Below are 19,944 nucleotides of genomic sequence, written 5' to 3' on the forward strand. Positions count from 1 at the left end.
GGTATGTTCTTTTGAGGGTGGGGGAGAAATGCCTTATGTAATTTTTAAGTTATTTCTTTTTAAATTTGTATTTCTAAATGTTATCCATAGTTATATCTTCTGTATTCAGCTCAACCACAGGAATAAGGCAACAGATTAGGAAAAAAATGAAATGCATAAGAACTTTAACCTAAGTAACAATTATTAATACAAATTTTTTTCATTGCAAAAGTGTGTCCCCAGAATGTTGTTGAAAATACTACTAAAGGAACCAGTTCTTAAATGAAGTGTAGTATTTAGTGCATTGAGATACAGATGACGTGTAAAGTAGCGCAAGTAAAGAACTGTAAAATTATTATCATATCTTTACCTTTCTCCTTGGTTTCTAGAAACGAATATAGTGAGGTGGCTTTGCTGGTGGGTACGATTCTGGCCTTCATTTGTGTCTGCTGACATCTGGCATGTTCAGATACTTGCACTCACATTTCAAGTGTGGTAGAACCTGTTCATCCTTTTAAAAGAATTTGAACCCTCTAAACTCCATAGAGTAGAGTGGTGAAAGAGTTGTGGGGTCTTTTAGTATGTTCCTGAAAATAGGTTGTGCAGCTTTCGAAGTGCATAGGATAAAGTTTACACCTCTATCAAAAAATCACTTGTGAATCCACCAAGATGACTCAGAGGACTAGTAGTATTTCCTTAAAACATAAAGGTATTTTTACATCCTGATTATTTTTTAATTATTATTTATTTAGATGTAATTTGAACTGGAGATTTGCAATACCAGATCCATGTATTTTTCTTCCTGTAAGTAAAAACTCTTCAGCAGGATATACAGTCTCTGGGTCTAGATTTGCAAATTGCTCCTGTGAGCAAACACTCCTTCTTGCAAAGCCTCTTTCTGGGGTCAGTGAGGATGCGCACAAGCACAGAGATCAGCTTGAACTTGCGGTCCACAGGCTAAAGCCCTACGTTTCTAGAGCAGAAAAAGGCACGATATGAGATAAGTCTATGATGATGGCTCTTCTAGCAAAGACATTTCTCAAATTGTTAGAAAAAAACATTATACATTAGTGGCGTGGGTGCTGTAGCACTTCTCTCGCTCTTTTCAAGTGGGCTTACCCAGTTCGGCTCAGGCCTTCTAAGCATGATATCAGTAACCTCTGCTGCAATGATACTAGAGAACTGTGAACTTTGAGTTCTCTTCTCAGCCTTCAGTTAATGTTGGCAAATAGGAGGGAGAAGTAATCTTGTTCCCCAGACGCTGAGAGGGTGGGGAGCTGCTGTTGGTAGGAGCAGCAGCAGGGGCACAGCGCAGGCAGCTGGTGCAGGAGGAGCAGTTCTCACGCACTCCCTGTCTCTCTCACACAAATGTCATCAGCTGGCGGTAGGAGTAGCAGCAGCGGGATCACAGGGGTGTATCTCACATGATTCACTGGGGTCCTGAGTTTATAAAAATAGTAAAAAGAACAGACACCATTTCCAATAAGAAGTAATCTCTAGGGTGTAATGCCCTGGAAGGCAAGCCTTCTTTTCTTTTGGAATTTTCCACTTCTCCTCATCGTGACGTCTTTGCATTGCAGACACCGAGCACTTGTGAGCATTCCCATGGCAAAACAAGTCTGTGGTTTGCCATGTGCACAGGCTCATTGTTATAGACTCACTGTGCCTTCATTTTCTTTGTTTTTCATCGCCAAACTGGCAATGGAAAATAGAAACTACCCTTTAGTGAATGTATTTCCTGTCTTATTACGATAAAGAAATCACTATTGATAGTTCTTGCCTTGGTCTTGCCAATATTGATTTCCATTAAAAAACCAAGCCTTACCTGCTATCCACACACACCACCACCCCACCACCCCCCCTCCGCCAATATTTTAGTGCTTGAGGAAAGGTCTAGATTGATATCCCTAGACAGTGAAGTCTTGTACCTCTAAAACCTGTCACCAGCAACATTATTTTATCTTTTTAACCAGTATGTCTCAAGTGTAGTTGAAAAGAGCACAGCTAGGGTTGTATTGGCGGCTCAGACTTCATACTCACTTAGGCAGAAGTAACAGTTAGCATCAATGATTGTACTACACCGATCTCCAGCTTGAGGCAGCACTTAAAATCCTCTTCTGTATTTTACTATTTTGTGCGTCACCATCAAAAGCAAAATTTTTCAAATTCTTGTTTAGACACTTCTTCTGCAAATACGTATGCATTTGTTGTGCACTAACTTGAATAACGTCACTGAAGAAAGTTGGGTTAATCACATATTTGTGTTGGGTCTATGCTTAGAGTTTTCAGAATAAAATAAAGATACAAAAGCTTTATTTTAAGATTTATGGCCCAGATGGCACCCAGCATCCACATATAGTATTAGTAATCTGTTCTAACAGCTGTTTTACATCCTTGGTACCAGTGGGATTAAAAAGGACAGTAAAAGCATCTTTGTCAATAAATGACAAAAAGGTATGAATTAATAGTCATATAGTACACAGCCATTAAATTAGAAGATGGGAAATTGCTTGCTGCAGATGACAGCATTTACTCTTTTCTCTTCAGCAGCTTAAATACTCATTTTCATTATTCTTCATGAAAGTTTGTTTCCAGCACTTAAATCTTTTGACGTTATCAGTACTTACTGATAATTCAGTGACAGAAGATACTGATTTGTATGACAGGGAATTTCGGTCTGGTTTTGTACTGATCTATAATAAAGAGACTATTGGTGGTATAAATCATATTGATATAAATTTGGCCCAGTTTGATTCAGCTGGTTGGTGTGCTACTGTCACTCTTGGCCTTTACTGCTAATTGTAGCTTGACACGTCCATTTTCCTTATAGCTTAAGAGCAAAACTTTACCATTTGTCAAAGTGCTCTATTTTATTGAAGTTATTTAAAGTTCAATTTATTGTTGTGTTGAGAACAAGACCAGGGTGCATAAATTCTGAAAGAATTCCCTAGCTGGATTAGTTTACAAAAAAAAAAGGGAGTTCTGAGGATTCCCAGCAGTTCTTACTCTTTGTACTTCCTGCTCATAAAGTCTTAGTTTGTGATCACCAACCAAGCAGATTACATTTTAAAGCTTGTAATGATGCAGACTCATTTCCTTAGCAGGTCTTAAGGTTTGATCAGGTGATCAGAAACAATCTGGTTAGTGCAATATAAGAATCTCTCAGCTGCAACATGATAACTGTCTGCGTGCACTCTTACAGTCTCCTTTAGTACAAATAATACTGGTTCACTTAAACCACATTCCTCTTTCAAGTACCTTTCAGCATTGTTAAATGATTTGCAAAAACCTGCTTTACTTGCCAGAGCAAGAGAGTTATGAGCGTGCATGTAGTTCCTAGTCTCAGCTGGCAAAATGATAGCTTACATCTGGAGGCAATAACTTCCTGAAACTAAATAGCCTGATCCCGTGCTGAAAATACTTCTATTTTCAGGAGAGGGGAGAAGAAGGTGTCCCTTACTCAAGTATGAAGTGTCACAGTCAGAATAGGATGGGCCTTTCATTTTCTAAATGACTGCTCAAATTAGCTTGTGTTGTCTGCATTTGTCTGGATGTCAGTGGTTGTCTTCAGTTGTCTGTATGGGGTGAATTTCAAGTACTGAGTGTCATGTTGGGTCAGTGCCTTGGTGGCCAGCTTGAAGCCTTTCCAGGAATTACTAGAGGCAGAAGTTCTTCCCAGAGGGCTCTGGACCACCCTGCCTAGTATCTTCTGCCTGCATCATCATGTCTAGGTCCTCTTTTGCTTTTGTACTGTAGAAAAAGCAGCCAGTGGAGGTACACCTCATATCTTCAATTCGGCTTAACAGAATGCTACTGCCCCTTGTCTGTGGTTAGGAGGAACCCTATCACAGAAGCCACTTTCACATAGTCAAATTAAGCAACAGACTTTAGCTCATTGCATAAGAATACGGAAAACCTAAGTCCTTGACTAGGTTCTAGCTGTGTTCTCCAAATGATTTATTGTGTTTGTCTCTTTTGGAAGAAGCTTTGTAGCTCTGTGTTGCCTAGCAAAGGTTTCCTGATTTTGTTATGTGGACCTTAGGGAGGAAAAAGTTCTGATCCATTAGTACAATATTTCATGTTGTCTGCTATTACTTGTGATTTTTTTAAATAGGGCACTGATGGTGTATGTGCATACCTTTAAGTCCTTTGGGGATCTTTCAAGATGTAAGATGTTGTTATTGTTAGTAATAATGGGCCAAGCCTTTCCATTGCATTTCAAACAAGCAATTCACAGCTTTTCAGGAGCTAGGGCTAAGACAAAATTGAGCCACATTTTTGTCCTTTCTGTTCTGGACTATTTTGGATGCTATTCCATTCCTGGTATGACTTATACTGTAAGGAAAACTGTACTGTAACGGTACAACAGCTGCCACGGATTACAGTATTGATGGCCACACTGTTATGAATCCCCCCTGGTCCTGACAGACTGCTTCGGTACAGACTGTGGAAAAGACATTCCCCACTGAGGAGCTTTGTACTGTTTACACAATACTTAAAATCACAGTTTTCCCCATATTGGATTCAAGGCTTTTATAGTTTGCTATGCTCTGCCACAGCGGGATGTTAAATTCACCCATCAAGTTTATTTTGGCCGTGAGTTTTAATTGTCTGGATGAGTTTCCCATTTTGCATTTTCTGGATGTTGTCATACCATTCCAGTATTTCTTCCAGAGACATCCATGTTGAAGTGAAATAATTTGACTTTCAGACTATAGTCAGAGGAAATTTTAGAGTGTTTAAAATAAAAGCCTTGGGCACAGTAAACATTGTTCTGTCAAATCTTATAATTTAAATGATCTCTAAGTGCTGTAACATTTCCCGGTTGATCAAACTGTGGAAGGTCAATGCATCACTGTACACATCATTGTATACTCCCAGCTCATGTTTTGCATTCCACTAACAGAATTCTTTCTGGGGAACTGCTAATGCTTGAGAAATATGATGGAGAAGAGCCATTTATTTTGTCTTTCAGTTTTCATTTTGAATATATCTGTCTTAAAAACTTCAGTGAGATGCTGTATTTGTTAAAATAAACTTCACTTCTTTCACTTTATTGAATAAAACTAGATACAGAATCCTTTGATGAATTCTACTGTGCAGTAGAGGACCATCATTGTCACAACTTTGGGACTGTTTATCCTTTGCTCTGCTGTTTGCATGGTTATATGTGACGGTAAGATTGTTTATATTTCCTGATTTGTGAGGCCTACCTTTTTTTTTGTGTGTGTGTTAACAGCTTGCACAAGTGGACTCCAGAGGTGTACATCTTGGCGCTGTCTTTGTTCGTGGCCTTACAACTTTGCTCATGGCCAATAGTGCCTGTGGCTTTCCATTCAGAATGGATGATTTGATGCCTTGGGAAGTGTTCGATGGAAAACTTTTTCAAGAAAAATACCAGCAGTCACACCGAGGTTGCTCTTTCGAAGAGCTTTTGGAAGGCAATGTGAGTAATCGCATCCTCTTAGACAGTCCTGTATTCTTTGAAAAATGTACCTGTCCATGTTTGTTTGTTGTTTTAATATTCATGTTTACACTGGTCCCCTTTCTTTGTATTTTTTCTCTCTTCCTTATTCCGTTTTTAACCTCTCCGCCAAAAAACCTTAAGAAGATAGAAATACTGAGACAATGAAGGAAGCTTAATAATTTTACCTTTATTTTTGTGTCCATTACTCAGAAAATAATATAAAGAAGTGTCAAAATGGTTGTCAATTTCAAAAAATGAAAATGCCTGTAATGGTTTTCTAGTACTAAGTTATTAATGAGATCTTCTTCCTGTGAGATTTTAGGCAACGTATTAAGAATGTCTTTAAATAAGAATACTGGGTATAATTTTTAAAGTGTTTAAGAGTGACATTTTTAAAGGTATTAAGGAACCTAAAGTTTGAGATGCAGGTTTGGTGAATTCAAAGAGGAACTGGAAATCAGAGGAAGGTATATATCTAGGTATTTTTTTAGAATCTCACCAAGTACCTTCCTGTACCTCTAAATACTTATTTAGTTCTCAGTCCCACTTTTCAGAAGCTGGGGATTTGTACAAATGCATGCTATGTTACCAGAAAACCAGTATGACTTAAAACGTGTCTGCCCAGGCAAGGGCAGGGAGATATCAGCAGAGTCTTGCCGGGTATGGGCCATATCTGGTGCATTAGGGTGGCAGGTTGTCCAGGCTCGGAGGTAGGGTCTGCTAGACTGGGTGCAAGGCTGTATTAATGCACGAATGAAGTCTCAGACCAGACCTGGCTCGTGGCCCACCAGCACAGAATATGTGGAGAGATGCTTGGGTAGATCTGTACTCATCTGTGCAGATAGCTCTTAAGACCTTCAATTAATGTGTCTCTTTTCAGTGTGGAACTGAAACTCCTGTATCATTTAATTAGTTTTGAAAATTTTACCTTTGAAATGTTTTTACCTGCTGTTACATATATCACTTGAGGTTAAAATTAATAAAAGTGATTACAGAGAAAAACATTTTCGGTTTTGAATGATTTTAATCTCATGCATTCAATACCAGTTGTTGTATAATTAGTTTTGTTTTCTAATTTTGTGTCCAATTACATACCATCCTGATCTGGAGTGATGAGTGGAACGTGTGTGGGTGGGTGGAATGTATGTGTTTTCAGGATGGAGGAGGAAGATAATCCTTTCCATACGGAATCAATCATATGATTAGGACTATTGCCTCTATCCAAATCCTGTGGTTCCCATTAATTGGTCCACTGATTTCAGTAGATTTTGGATTGGGCCAGTGGTTCATCCAGTTTTTCATGTAGGACTTTTGCAAAACAATAGAGGGTCTAAAGAATAAATGGGAAAATGTAAAACTATACAGATCTGTGTGAAATTGATACTTCTTTTCCATTTGGGTAGAATTCAGGTTAGTGAATAACTTTTACAATATGTATCTAAATCTGTACAAAATTTATATTGGCTGAGAGGTATTTTTAAATGTGTTAGGTACTATGTTTTAGCTAACATTTGAAAATCTTGATGTGGTCAGGTTAAAGTTATATTTTAACTTGTCTTCGAAGGAAGATTCTTAGATCCCTAGAACAGAGTTGGAAATTTGCTTGATCAACTAAAATATCTAGGTTAGGGTTTTTAAAAGCCTGATACTCGAGTTTAAACAAACCCCAGATAAACTGTTCTGTTGTGGGGAAAAATAGTCTAGCCCTGTGAATTTTTAGAGTAGTTTAAATATCTTTTTCTTTTTTAGGTACAATTTTATGGTACATATATGGCAGAGATAGCTCCCGGACTAATAAAATAGCTTTCCAGCTTATCAGTTTGAGGCAAGAATCTGTTTTTGGGAGAATCGCCAAGAGATGCCAGTTTAGCTGGGGACACTGGCAAGGCAACAAGCGTATGTGATTGGTTTTCCCTATTATTATAAGTTCAACTTTAATAAATAAAACTGGTACTTAGTTCCTGGCAGAGCTTAATGTACTGCTGGAAGCCAAGATCTTTCAGCACTTGTTTGTTAGCAATCTACCCTTGAGCACCATAAATCTAATCTGATGATAGTGACAGCATTGTATTCAGAAAAAAGTTATTCTACATGGGACGTTTTGTTATAGGAAAGATAAGTAGTAGAAAAAAGTTACTCCTTTTGGTGTTCGGTGCTTGTCTCCTAACTCCTAAGGTCCCTTCTGTATGGTCTGGACAGTTAACATTACTTCAGGGAGTTCAGGAGATCTCAGAATCAGTGTTGTTTTGATTATGGTGGGCTTAAATACAGTTAATAGCTTTATGAAAATTACAGTAGAAATACAATCTTGGTTAAATATTTACATGTATACTAGAAATTTTGAATGTTTTAGGGTTTGCTTCCCACAGATTCTTGTACCAAAAGAAGAAAATGTATAAATTAAATGCAGTTGATATATTTGTGGGCAAGTTTTTGTGTAGCTCAGCTCTTTGTAGCCTAGCAGCTGTTAAAGATAAAAAATGGAAAGCTTCTGATAAGAATCAAAAATAGAGCCATCTTGCTTTTTTAAAAAAATATGCTAAGCTCATATTATGCTAGTTCTCTGTTTTTCATAACAGTAATCATATTAGTTTGTTTATCCACACAGAAAATTGGATATAATAGTCTCATAAAGCAGTGAGGCAATGATATTATCACTTTATTAGCCTTTTTATTGTGCTTCTCACTAATGAGTATGTTCATGATCAATTTTTTAAAATTAAAACCAAATTACCAAATGGGGTCAGCATAAGTGATATGTTTTGTCCTTTTCCGATCACGCCTTTCATCCAACCTTCATAAACACATTCTGAATTTATTCTCCCAAGAATACAATGAAAGGTTTTTCCTGTTAGTGCATATTCTTCACAGACTGTACTCAGTTTGTGTGGAAGAAAAAAATCTGTGGGTTTTGCTTAAGGCTCTGTAAAGAGGTTTGTTAACTCAAAAAATGTGCTAGGAAAGTTCGCGGGAGGATTCAGGGATTCAGACTCTACCTCTAATTTAAGAAACATCTCTAGCTGCTGCAGTCTTGCCACCTATTAGATTTTTACCTTATCCTGTAATCCTCTCCCCTCCTTCCTGCTCCCCCTCCATCTTGGTGGTTACAAAAAGGAATTGTCATCCTGTAAAAATCAGTTCAGTTTTATGAAAAGCACAAATCATGCTATTACTCTAAAATCTGTCTTTTCATAATTCTTTTCAATGTGTACTACTGCCCACATGCCCAGTACAAATCAATAAAAAAGAAAAAGATTCTAAGATCTGACACTTCTTCAAAGCTCACTAAAATCAGTGAAAGTTAAGGATATATCACATCTCTTAGTATTGCGTCTTTAAATAGCTTCAGCTTGTCCTTTTGACAGTAGGACAAAATTTTTCATCACACCACAAGGTAAACATTTTTATTTAATTCCTCCATTTCTCTTTAGACTTGGTTATATTTTATCAGTCAGGAGTTGGGGCTGATGTATTACTATTGTGTTTTGTTTCTAATGTATGAGATTAAGATACTTTGATTTTCATTGGTGTGTTTTCCATGAGTTCATCAGTCCTTATCTGGAGGCTTTAACCATCTCTGCTTGAGTTATTGCTGATAGAAGTCTAGTTAAGTATATCGACCGGTGCGAGGTAATAGAATAGGAAAGCAAGTGATTTACAGATGTGAGCAGAGAAGAAAAACAAACTTAACTGAGAAAGGGGAAGACATTCCTTCTGCACCCCTACTCATCCCTCCAAGGATCGATCCACTTTTAATATGAAATGTTTGAACTTTGTTTCCTGAAAAAATGCAAACCGGATCTACCACCTTCATATATGCATGAATGTGGCTAAGACAAGTCTTTTAGTTGTTGTCTATGTGATTAATTTGTGCTACACCTGAAGAGAGAAAAGCAGAACAGTCATTGATTTTTAACCCTATTGTCTGCAGAAGTCTTTGTATACGCCCTTCCAGAATCTGAAGTCTTTCATTTGCAAGGCTTGCATGGCGAAGAAAAGAACAATACAGAGCAGACCAAGAGGGAATGGATTTATCACAGGTTGGCATTGTGTTAATTTTCTCAATAAAGTCAATATATGGATGAGCTTAATTATCCTTCAACAGCAGCAGTATTTACATAGGCAGCCCATCAAGCTAAGTAAATTGTAAGGTCTTTCTCCAAGAAACCAAAGGAGAGATCTAAGAAAATATTTCCTGCTTTTAGGAATTCATGTGAATTTGATTTCCCAAGTTTGGATAGAATAATATTTCCATCTAGCTACATAGTGAGATACATGCAGTAAATAAAATATCATTCACTGACAGAAACATCACTGCTATTTACTCAGTGACTAAAGTTATTTTTACAGGAGGGGTTAGATGACTCATTTTTTTCTTCCTTTCCCTCAGGGGAGCTATTTTAACATTGATAGTTGAAGGGTCTGAGTGTGGCATTGAAGAGAGGATTCTCCTTATTGGTCTGACTGATACCGTTCAAAACATAAGAAAGCTTTCGGGCAACCTTAGGCTTTTTTTTGCCCAAGACCTTGCTTTTTTTCCCCCCAACTTTATGGCTCGGTTTACTAAAGACATTTGTTTTCCCCACCTGATCTGCCTGACTTTCAGGGAAAAAAAACATCTAAAAGGTTTTTAGCATCATTCACAGATCAGCCTGAATGTTCAGGCTTTTGAGGCTTCGAAATAATTCACACTGAATCTCAGTGTTTATGTTGGTATTATGTTTATTACCTGCTTAATACCTGATCAATTACAATGTCTGTGAGGATAAAAATTACCCCTTCAGAATTTCCTGAGCAAATTATGACAGAATGATTTTGTGCTAGTTCAGTACTTTGTATTATGTGACAGCAATATTTCTGATGTGGTACTATACCATGCTGGTGCTGGACATTCAAAACTAAGGGTATCTGTTGGTGATTTATGATACCAGACCGTGTTAGCATCTGCTATTGCTTGAGAGCTGTACTTAACCATTTTAATTATGATTTGTGATTCCAATTTGGACAGAGATTTCTGTTTTGTTTTAATGACTGCAGTGTCCAAATCTGTGTCATAAAATTTTGATCTGGTTTCTAAATACACTTGTTAACAGCTTGTAATCATGATGTGCATAGATGGAAATGAGGACAAGAACCATGCTTCTTAGGCTGACTTTAGTTTGGAAAAATTGTAATTGTGCATAAGTATTTTGGCATAAAACTAAGAAATGTTGTTTCCCGAAAAAGAATATGCTGTCTCTCTTTTTCTTCATTTAATCTTACATACAGTCAGAATTGCTTAGTAAATACTGTTTTTCAGGAACACAACAAAGAGAATTTAATCCCAGGTTCCAACAAACACACAGAAGTTCTTTTGTTCCTCCATATCATAACCAGATGAGGGGGTTCCTATGGAGAAATCCTCAACCACAAGGTAAAAAATGTGTGCACATGTGTGTATTTGGAATTGTCTCTATCAACAGTATAACAGCTCTGTGTCTATATGCAGTTTGCATTTGTATGTATGCAATTACCCTGTGGCTACAGCAGTCAGTAACAAAACTTGCATCAGTTATAGTTGTGTACTACCATTAGCAAAAACTAACTCTGCAAGGTGAGGTAGAATGTAGCATTATAATCTGCAGTCATCTTTTACTCACAGTGTTCTGGGAAAAAAGCTTTTATGTGGTATTTAAACTTTCCATGCTTGGTCTCAGCTGAACTGTGTTTAAAATTGTAATAGTTCTAAAACAAATTGGCACAGCTGCACAGAACAGTCTGTCTGAAGTCTTTAGCTGCAGATCTTAGTTCATACTTCAACAAAACACTTAAGCGTATGAATAAAGTTAAACACATTCTTAAGTGGTTTTCTAGATCAGGGTCTCAGCTTCCAGATCATTGCCTAAGTAATACAAATGCCAGTTCTATCTTGTCTTGGCATTAATCTTAAGTCATTCACCAATCTCACTTCTTGAACAGAACAGATATTTCAGTGAAGCATCACTGTGGATAACACTGTTGAGCTAACATAATTCAGTTTTACTTCCTCATTATTCTGAGTTAAAGCATATATATGTAAAGAAAATAAGCAAAAGGAGAGAAGTGTCTAAGAAAGATCAATTATTTTATTAAGTCTGCAGAGCCTGAATTTCTTCTATGTTTCCAGGTGAGGTTTTCAAAGAAGACTGATGATGTGATTAGGGAGGATAAATAATAAGTAAATACAGTGAAGTCTTTTAATGTGTTTCAGCTGCCACTATTGTGTGCTTGAGAGTGAGATACTATAATTTGATTCACAGATAAGATTGTTTAATCGTGTATGTAAAATGTAAAGCTAAAATATAGAGTGTGTATGCTGAGCAAAACCAAAACTGGTTATGGTTACTGTGACCATCTCAAGAAACCTGCTATTCAGGGGTCAGGTCATCTCTGACCAGCTCCAGAGATCTTACGACTAAATGTATTGCACAAAGTATGTTCCGTAGTAACTGTGCTGAACTGTGTTATAAATGTGTTTCAGTAGCATTATTAAAATATCTTGACTTCTTCTGCACTAGCCCTGTTTACTAACCTCAGGACACTCTTAAAACATGATCCCATAAGTGCAGTAAATTGCCCCTGTTATAAGTAAAATACATTTATTGGAAAAATATATCTGTCCTTACAAGAGAGCCCTGCAATGTTTTAGAGCTCCTTTTAAACTGATCTGCCAAGATGACTAATTTTGACAAAGTTTCTTTTTCCTAGGTTTGCTAATATTAAGAAAGTATTTGGGTTCCTTCATTATGTAGCTGTTGTCTCTACTATATGTGTATCACCAAAAAGAGAGAAAAAAGAAGAACAAAAAAGTAGCAATTCTGTGTTCCATGATAGCTTACGTGATAAAACTTCCTAGTAATATTACTGATATCTATCTATCCCATCCTTTATATACCTTCCCATGGTATACTGTTATGATTCCTGCTGTTGCATATTATATATAAATCATTGTATTAAATGCATTAAAAAGTAATGGAACAGTAACTGTGGGACCCATATCTTCTGTGTCAGGAGTGTACCTAACAATTAGGCAGCCTTTGCTCTCTCTTACCAGTTAATGTTTAAGAATTCCATGACAATGTCTCAACTTCAACAGCAGAGGAGAGAGTGCCTCCACCCAGAAAACATAAACCTAAGAAGCACTGATATTTCTCTGAGATGATGGTTTGAATCCCCTCAGGCAGAACAAGAATTGAACTTAGGCATCTCTCATTTTATGGTGAATACTAACCACTGATCTGTTGTAATTAACATCTCATCCTCTAGCTGTATTTTGAGAGAAGGAAATTCAGCTGTGGGGGTTTTGGGTTTTCAGGGGGTTTGGGGTTTTTTTGTTTTGTTTTGTTTTGATTTATTTATTTAAAGTTCTCTTCATAAATTTCTTGGCTGTATGTCACAAATGGAGAGTCCATCCATGTAACTCAGCAGGACATCTAAGCCTCACAGGGAGGTAGATTTTCCCTTAGTGTTTCTTGTTTGTTAATTTAGAAGACTTACTATTTAGCACACTGGCTTTTTTGTATCCCATTCTGAGTGTCTGTCCATTCTAATGCTTGTTAAACAGATTGTAGGTATCTAATTTAAAGCTAACATTAGGCTTCGTTATTGAGATATAAACCTTCGCATTGCAGCACTTCGTAATCTGTGTGCTTTGAGTTGAAAAGTCTTGGCTGAGGTAGCATAGATGTCTGTAATAAAGCATGACTTTATGGATTCTAGGTTCATGGCTGAAACACCACACACCATGCCATATAGCCTATTGGTAGACAAAACTTCATTAATTAGCAGTTAAGACCACTAATACATTGTTTTGAATCACATTGTTACATCATTCTACAAATAGCTAAAAATAAACTGAGCACTAAGAACTATGGAAATCACTATTGAGTATCATGTGTCTTTGTCACTCTCCTCAGCAGTCCAACTGATAAACACCGAGATTGTTTGTCATAGCGTACAAATTACCACCTAGATCTAAATCAACATACAAAAGATAGCAAAAAAAGAAAAGAAAGTAAGTCTAACCTTATCTATGCATTGTCTTATATACTTTTATAGCTATATTTTAAAATTTCAGTGATTTGGACAATGGTTCTCCTACTAGTATTTGAAAACCTATCTGAAAAGGGAGCTGAAGGTAAGGGAAGGAGATAGGGGAGAGAGTGTCTATGGGACTGGTTGTAACAGCTACATGAAAGGTTGAAATCAAGGCTACCCTAATACATCAGAAGTAGTGAAAGGTATTGGCAAGGATAGAGAATTTCTGCCGGTGATAAGGTAAACATCAGAACTCTCTGTATGATGGACCCAGGGGAGGGATGAGAGCATAATGAGTAAGAGCTGTCAGAGAGCTAGAAGTAATGGATGATAATTTCAGCTACCAGTCATCTACCACCAGAATCATAAACAGTGAGAAGGGGAAATAGTGAAGCGTTTTGACAATTTCATACTTGCATTTAGAAGTTGTTGGATTTGGGGGTCAGCTATATTCTGCCCGAGAAAATTATGTTCTCTCCAAAAAAATAGTTTTGCTTTCTTTGTTTCCATCCGCCTTTGCCTTGTTTTTCTTCCATCTCTCTATTGGAAAAGAAGAGAAAAAGGGAAATGGGCAGCTTTTGTTTTTTAAATAATTCAACTTAGAAAATATCACTTTTTCAAAAGTGATTTATTTTTCTTTTAAAACCAAGTCTTGGAGAAAAGCTTTTATGGAAAATTGAAAGCAGTTTTTCAGGGGAAAGGAAAGATGAGTGTTAAGGAAAGATATGGACAACACAGAATTGTTGGAGGTATGTCTCACTCAAGAGAAACTCTTTTGTCCAAGACAAAAGGGAATTATCCAGAGTCCCGTTTCTTCATGGAATGTAATTGCTTCAAAAGGGTACGTTCACTTCAGTCTTAGCACACTGTAAACCATGTACCTGAACATAATACAACTATACTGAAGGGTCTGAGTTTGTAGCAAGTTTTCATTTGCTAGGTATTTAATGAAGGCTTCCACACTTGTGTTGCATACTCTGTGTTCAAACATGCTTCTGATTAATAGGATTTTGACAGAACTGTAATGTAGGTGGGACTTGGTAGAACTTCAGTGCTGAAAAAAAGATTTCATTTACAGTTTGAATACTACTTTGCTTATAGGAATCTATAACTAAAGCAGAATTGTACATAGGCACACTTAAACCAGTATGAAAATGTTTGTTGATATAGCTTATGTCTGGTTCTTAATAGTGTATTTTCCCTTCTTGAATTCACACAGTCTGATCTACCAACCACAGTGTATGACCTGTATGATTCACTATCCCAACCCATTAATTGGACTAGATTTAAAAGTTACAGTGGCCCAAGAGGTTTAAGAAGAGCAATGCCACCATGGACTTTATCCTCCAACATCTCAAAATACTAGCCATAATTATATACCAACTGGAGAGGGACATGTTCTTTTTTCAAAATGTGTGTAAATGTAATTTTTCTTGCAGACTACCTGAATAAGCTCTTGTTTTCCTGTTTTAATGCTAATTAAAAATATTTAATTCCTCTCCTACTCCCTGCAGGTAGAGAATATGGATTGGGGCATCCAGACCGGAGGAGAAGATTCCACCTTCCTCCTCGGTAAAGAATACATGTGTACAGGTAGCAAACTGAGATGATGGGGTAGTTACCATTGACATAATTTTTGTCTATGAGAGTTTCTTTTTATGAACTTTACAGAGTAACTGAACCATGTGACTGCAGAGGAAATCACTCAAAGCTGAGGCTATTCAGCTTGTTAATCATTTGTCATGTTAGGTCTAAGCTTGCTATGAGACCGGAATCACTAAAACTTAAGTTAAAGATACCAGCTGAAGCACGGTAGCATCCCAGTATAGCTACATTATTTTGTCCATTTGACACTGGAAAGTCTGAAGTGTTTTTACAACATCGTTAGATATTCCTGACTATAAGTTTTAAGACTTAAACTATAAGTTTTGCATATTTTCATTACAGTTGTGTATATTACAAGAGTTTGCTCACCATGAATAATATGGCATATCCATGCTGAATTGTGGTTTGTGTCTTAACCCTTTATCTTAAGGGTTATACCATTGTTACTGAAACCTGTTGAAAAGTTTGAAACGTTACATCACTGATGTAAACATTATCTGCTGGTGAAACAAAATGACCCTCCTGTAAAATGCAGTGCTTTCTTACAAAAGCCAAAAACTGCTATTACTTTTGGCACTTCTGGTTAAGCAACTTTTTCTGTCTATCTCAGCTGACTGTGTGGAGTGAACCACATCACTGCTGAGGACAGAAAGAATCTGTGGTGCTTTACTTCTGTGATAAATAATACTTATGAGAACTAAGTATTTTTTCCTGTCCAGAATTCTAATTTAAACACTTATCTTCAGAATTATTTCTTAAAAATTGATTTGTTTCACTTTGTGATTCAATTTCAGTCATGTATGTATTTCTTTAATTATAAAATTAATTCATTTTAAATAGAGTTAATATAAATAACACTAAAGAAATGTAAAATAACAGAGCACATGAAACTTTGAACAACACCATAGGATCATATATTGGTAAATTGGTACCACAAAAGACCCTCTTCAAGTCATTACTTGTGTTTTTTAAGAAACTGTTTTAGAGATTACAACTTTCTTATGTCTTCCATTTGCATACCCATTCAGTTAAAAATAATCAGAGGTACTTTACTTAATTACTGTCTTCAGGCAAAAAAATTAGGCATTTATGTATAAATCCCATTTTAAATCATGAAGTGTAAAAATTGTACCAGAGGAAAACAGTGTCAACAACACTTATGTCACATAGAAAGTGGGTGACACACTTAGAACCGTGGTTATCTCTTTACGGATCTGCATCTCAACCTAATTGAAAATTGTCTCCATCTATGTAATCTTCAGCAATTTCATACTTTTCTTAGGTTTCTAGCAATCTTTGAATTGGGTTGGCTCAAGTGGATGTTTATGGAACCGATGTCTGTTTATGTGCTTTGGAATCGCAGTATCTTTAGTTTTGTACTTCAGCATTTTCAGTACATGAAGTTATATAATAACCTCTCTTCTTCTCATACGGGAGGTATATGATGAAAGAAAAATGAAAGCATGATGTCCTGTTCCTGCTCTCAAAAAAGACTGAGCAGCAGTAAAAGAGGATATCCAAAGGCAGAGGCAAAATGTTAAGAGCAAGTTTTGAAATCTGATACAGTTTGCAGATTTTCGTAAGAGCATGTTTAGTTATTGACGATGATGACTATTCCAAACAGTGAAGTCAGGGGTTGTGCACATGGACAAAATTTTCTATTTACACAGAGAACTGTGACCTTAATGTTTATCATGTTGGAAAATCCACTCTTTTGGATTATTTTTCTTCTTTGTTTTGAATAATGTTGATTAGTATCTTGTTAGTGTAGTTCTCATAATCATCATTCTAGATTTTACTGATACAGAAACTGTATCGCAGTTTTAGGCTTCTTATTGTATTACTGCCAGGATTATTTATTTTTATAAGCATTTGAAAATTAAATTTATGTCTGAAAACTATCTCATGACCCTTACTAACAGAGAGTAGCAGACACTGTAAGACTTCGTGCTTGCATTAAGACTTGCCGAACTTAAGGTTCAAAACGTTAAGTGCTGATCTGGATAATTAATACATAGATCACTAAACCCAGAACGCATCATTATGGTAGTTTAATCACCTGCATAACACAGATCACAAAATCTTACCCTGTAACAGGCCGTAACTTCTGAAATTGTTTCAGTGTTGATGTTCATGTGTCTTATTTGGCTCCTCACAACTGTTTGTCTTTAGATCACACAGGTGACCCTATGCATTACTGGAAGTGGATGAAAATGAATAAGAGAACAAGATACATTTTTATGAAATGCTGTATGCTGAAGATCATAAAAACTTCATCAGTATTTAAAAATGGTGGTGGGAAGGCCCTAATCAGAAATTTATCATGCCTCATTTTCAGTTCCATTTTATTTTGTATACTTTTTTTCTAGCCTATAGCTTAGAGAAGTAAATTATGGAATGTTGTGAAATAATTATTGTATAATTTAGGTTCCAGATAGTATTGTTTGGAGCACTTTACGAAAACCTTGTTGACACAGTTATGAAAAATGATCATTAAAAAATTACGTCTAAAAAGTAGAGGCCAGTCCTAGGTGTTGAAGAAGGCTGCAAAAATTTAATTAACTCATCTGGTTCTGTTGTGAAAACTGTTAATGTCTCTTCTGCTAAACCTTTATGCTACATGAGGCTGAAAGTGCCCAGTCTTGGACAAAAAAGGGTGCTTCTAAAGTGTTTACAATCATATCATGGTTAAAAAATGTTACTTTTCTGTCATATGGCTTACTTTCAGAGTTCCTCAGTCTCAGAAAATGAGAAAAGGGTAGCTAAAACATTCCAGAAAGTTATAAAATTAGTTTCTATGTACAAAACTGCTACAGCTTTAATGTCCTATTATTTTGAGGCCTTTCAGAGCTGAGTCAAATGCGTAGTCCTCTTCTGGAATATGTAGAATTCTCCTCCATATGTAGTGAGTCATTTATGAAACATTCAAGATTTATGCCAGACCTTATGTCTGTCTTTAGCCCCAGAGGAAGGGTCAGTGTGAGCCTCTGGCCAGTATAATTTTAAGGAAATTCTAAATCAAGGGGAAACTAACAGACATTTTGAATGTTTTTTTTTTTTTCTAAGTGGCAGTTCTTTGAAGCACACAGGGTAATATTTTTTCCCTGTTGACATCATTGGTGCATCTTTTGCAGATATTAGTGGCACCATGATTTCACTCTCTACTGATAAGGTAGTCCCAAGAGATCTGAGTAAATGGACAGAGTACAGGTAGGGCAATCGGTTATCTCCTGTGTTAATTTTCACTGGTCTTATTATTCATCACACAGACTTTATTACTACTGTGGAGATATGTCTATTTTTAGAATAGTACATAAGTACACTTGAAATTAAATGTCTTTAGAAGTGTTTAGCATGAGGAAGAAGCATTATTTTTATATTCCAAAGAGAAAATTTAGCTCTAATTTTGAAATCTGTTTTTAGAAGAAGTACTTCTTCTAAAGTACAACTATTGTTGTACTTTAGAAGTACAACAATTGTGCTATTGTACAACTTGCACTTATCTTTATGGTACAACGATTACCGATTTTAAACTCTGTTGGTTTTAGTCCATTATTGTTCAGTTAATGTTGTTTCTTAGGCCTTTGCAGGTAACTCCTTTGAGTCAACTGTCAGGGGAACTTAGTTCCTATTTGGCATACATGTTATGTCAAAGTGAATAGTATTGTCAGACATATGTAACTCAATAATTTCCTTGCATGTATTTTTCTGTTTGTTACCCAATAAATATATTCTTTCATACTCTGCATATAGCAACAGTCCAGCTAAACAAATAAATTGGCAGCAATACAGGATTTCTAGTTCTATTAAAAGTTTGAACAGACAATTTTTACACAACACAGTGTCTGATTTGCATTCCAAGGATCCTGTCATGATAGGGGCATTCCTGCTTCCTTTTTCTATTGATTTGTCACTGGCTGTAATTGTACTACCACTTTTTTCTCACCCCCCACCCCCCCCAAACCTTTTGGAATAATGTGGTCTGAGTTTTATGGAAAGTTCTCTAGTTTCAGGAATCTCATGATGTATAATAGCGTATTTGAAAAGAATGTAACTGTGTGCCAGGATTTGTTGGTAATTCCCCCTTCAGGCTTTGATATGAGAAAAGATTTCTGTTGGCCTCAATAAACAAAGTTAAATACAGTTAGAGTGGGAGTTTTGCTGTGCTAGTTGTGGTATGTTATGAATTGTTGGTAATAATTACCCTGACTACTGAAGAATTGTTAGCTTCTCTGTGAGGTTTTTTTTCCTCCTAATGTTAGACCATAAGCAGAAGCTGCTTATTATTATTTCCAAGCCAAAAGATTTTTTTTCCCACCAGGAGTCATAGAGTGAAAGCCACCAGGAATCATAGAGTGATCATAGAGTGAAAGCAGAAGCCTGAAGCTGTAGAGTGAAAGCAGAAGCATGAAGTTGAAACATAGAGGTGCTACTTCCCTGTCTCACTGAACTTTAAATTGGTCAGAGTACCATAAAGCTTATGGACTGTAGAAGGAAATCATATACAAGAACGTGACCTGAAAGAAAGATTCCATTCTAATAGGGTTTCCTTAATACGTGGACTACAGGGTTACTTTGAAGGGGTACAGGACAGGTGAAAAACAGACGTGGATTTGAAGTGAAGGAACCTATGTTTGTGAAGAAAAGCATTCTTATTTCTTGTTCGCTATATTGCTTACTGCCTTCTCTAGCCTGTGCACTGGGTAGCTGCCTTTCATCAAATGTTCACTGAAATTGTGGATTTATTTATTACCGTTGTTTATTCCCCTTCTGGAAGGGGATTCAGAGAACATTCATTAACATCAATAACTTAGTCAACTGTGACTCAAGAGAAATTG

The 19,944-nt window shown here is 36.5% G+C and overlaps 1 protein-coding gene across 4 annotated transcripts in view; it reads left to right on the forward strand.

Moving 5' to 3' along the window:
* FAM120B (family with sequence similarity 120 member B) overlaps positions 1 to 18,550 on the forward strand; it is a 56,587-nt gene extending 38,037 nt beyond the window's left edge. For 3 of the 4 annotated variants that reach the window (XM_075495842.1, XM_075495840.1, XM_075495841.1), the window contains exons 7-11: positions 5,219 to 5,425; positions 9,378 to 9,486; positions 10,746 to 10,859; positions 15,016 to 15,073; positions 17,279 to 18,550. In XM_075495842.1, the coding sequence (XP_075351957.1) occupies positions 5,219 to 5,425; positions 9,378 to 9,486; positions 10,746 to 10,859; positions 15,016 to 15,073; positions 17,279 to 17,291 (501 nt within the window). In that variant the 3' untranslated portion in view covers positions 17,292 to 18,550. Of the gene's footprint in view, positions 1 to 5,218; positions 5,426 to 9,377; positions 9,487 to 10,745; positions 10,860 to 15,015; positions 15,095 to 17,278 lie in introns of all 4 variants that reach the window. The other variant, XM_075495839.1, reaches the window with a different exon arrangement.
* The last annotated feature ends 1,394 nt before the right edge of the window (positions 18,551 to 19,944 follow it).

Source organism: Mycteria americana, chromosome 3 (assembly GCF_035582795.1).
Source record: "Mycteria americana isolate JAX WOST 10 ecotype Jacksonville Zoo and Gardens chromosome 3, USCA_MyAme_1.0, whole genome shotgun sequence".
NCBI lineage: Eukaryota > Metazoa > Chordata > Aves > Ciconiiformes > Ciconiidae > Mycteria > Mycteria americana.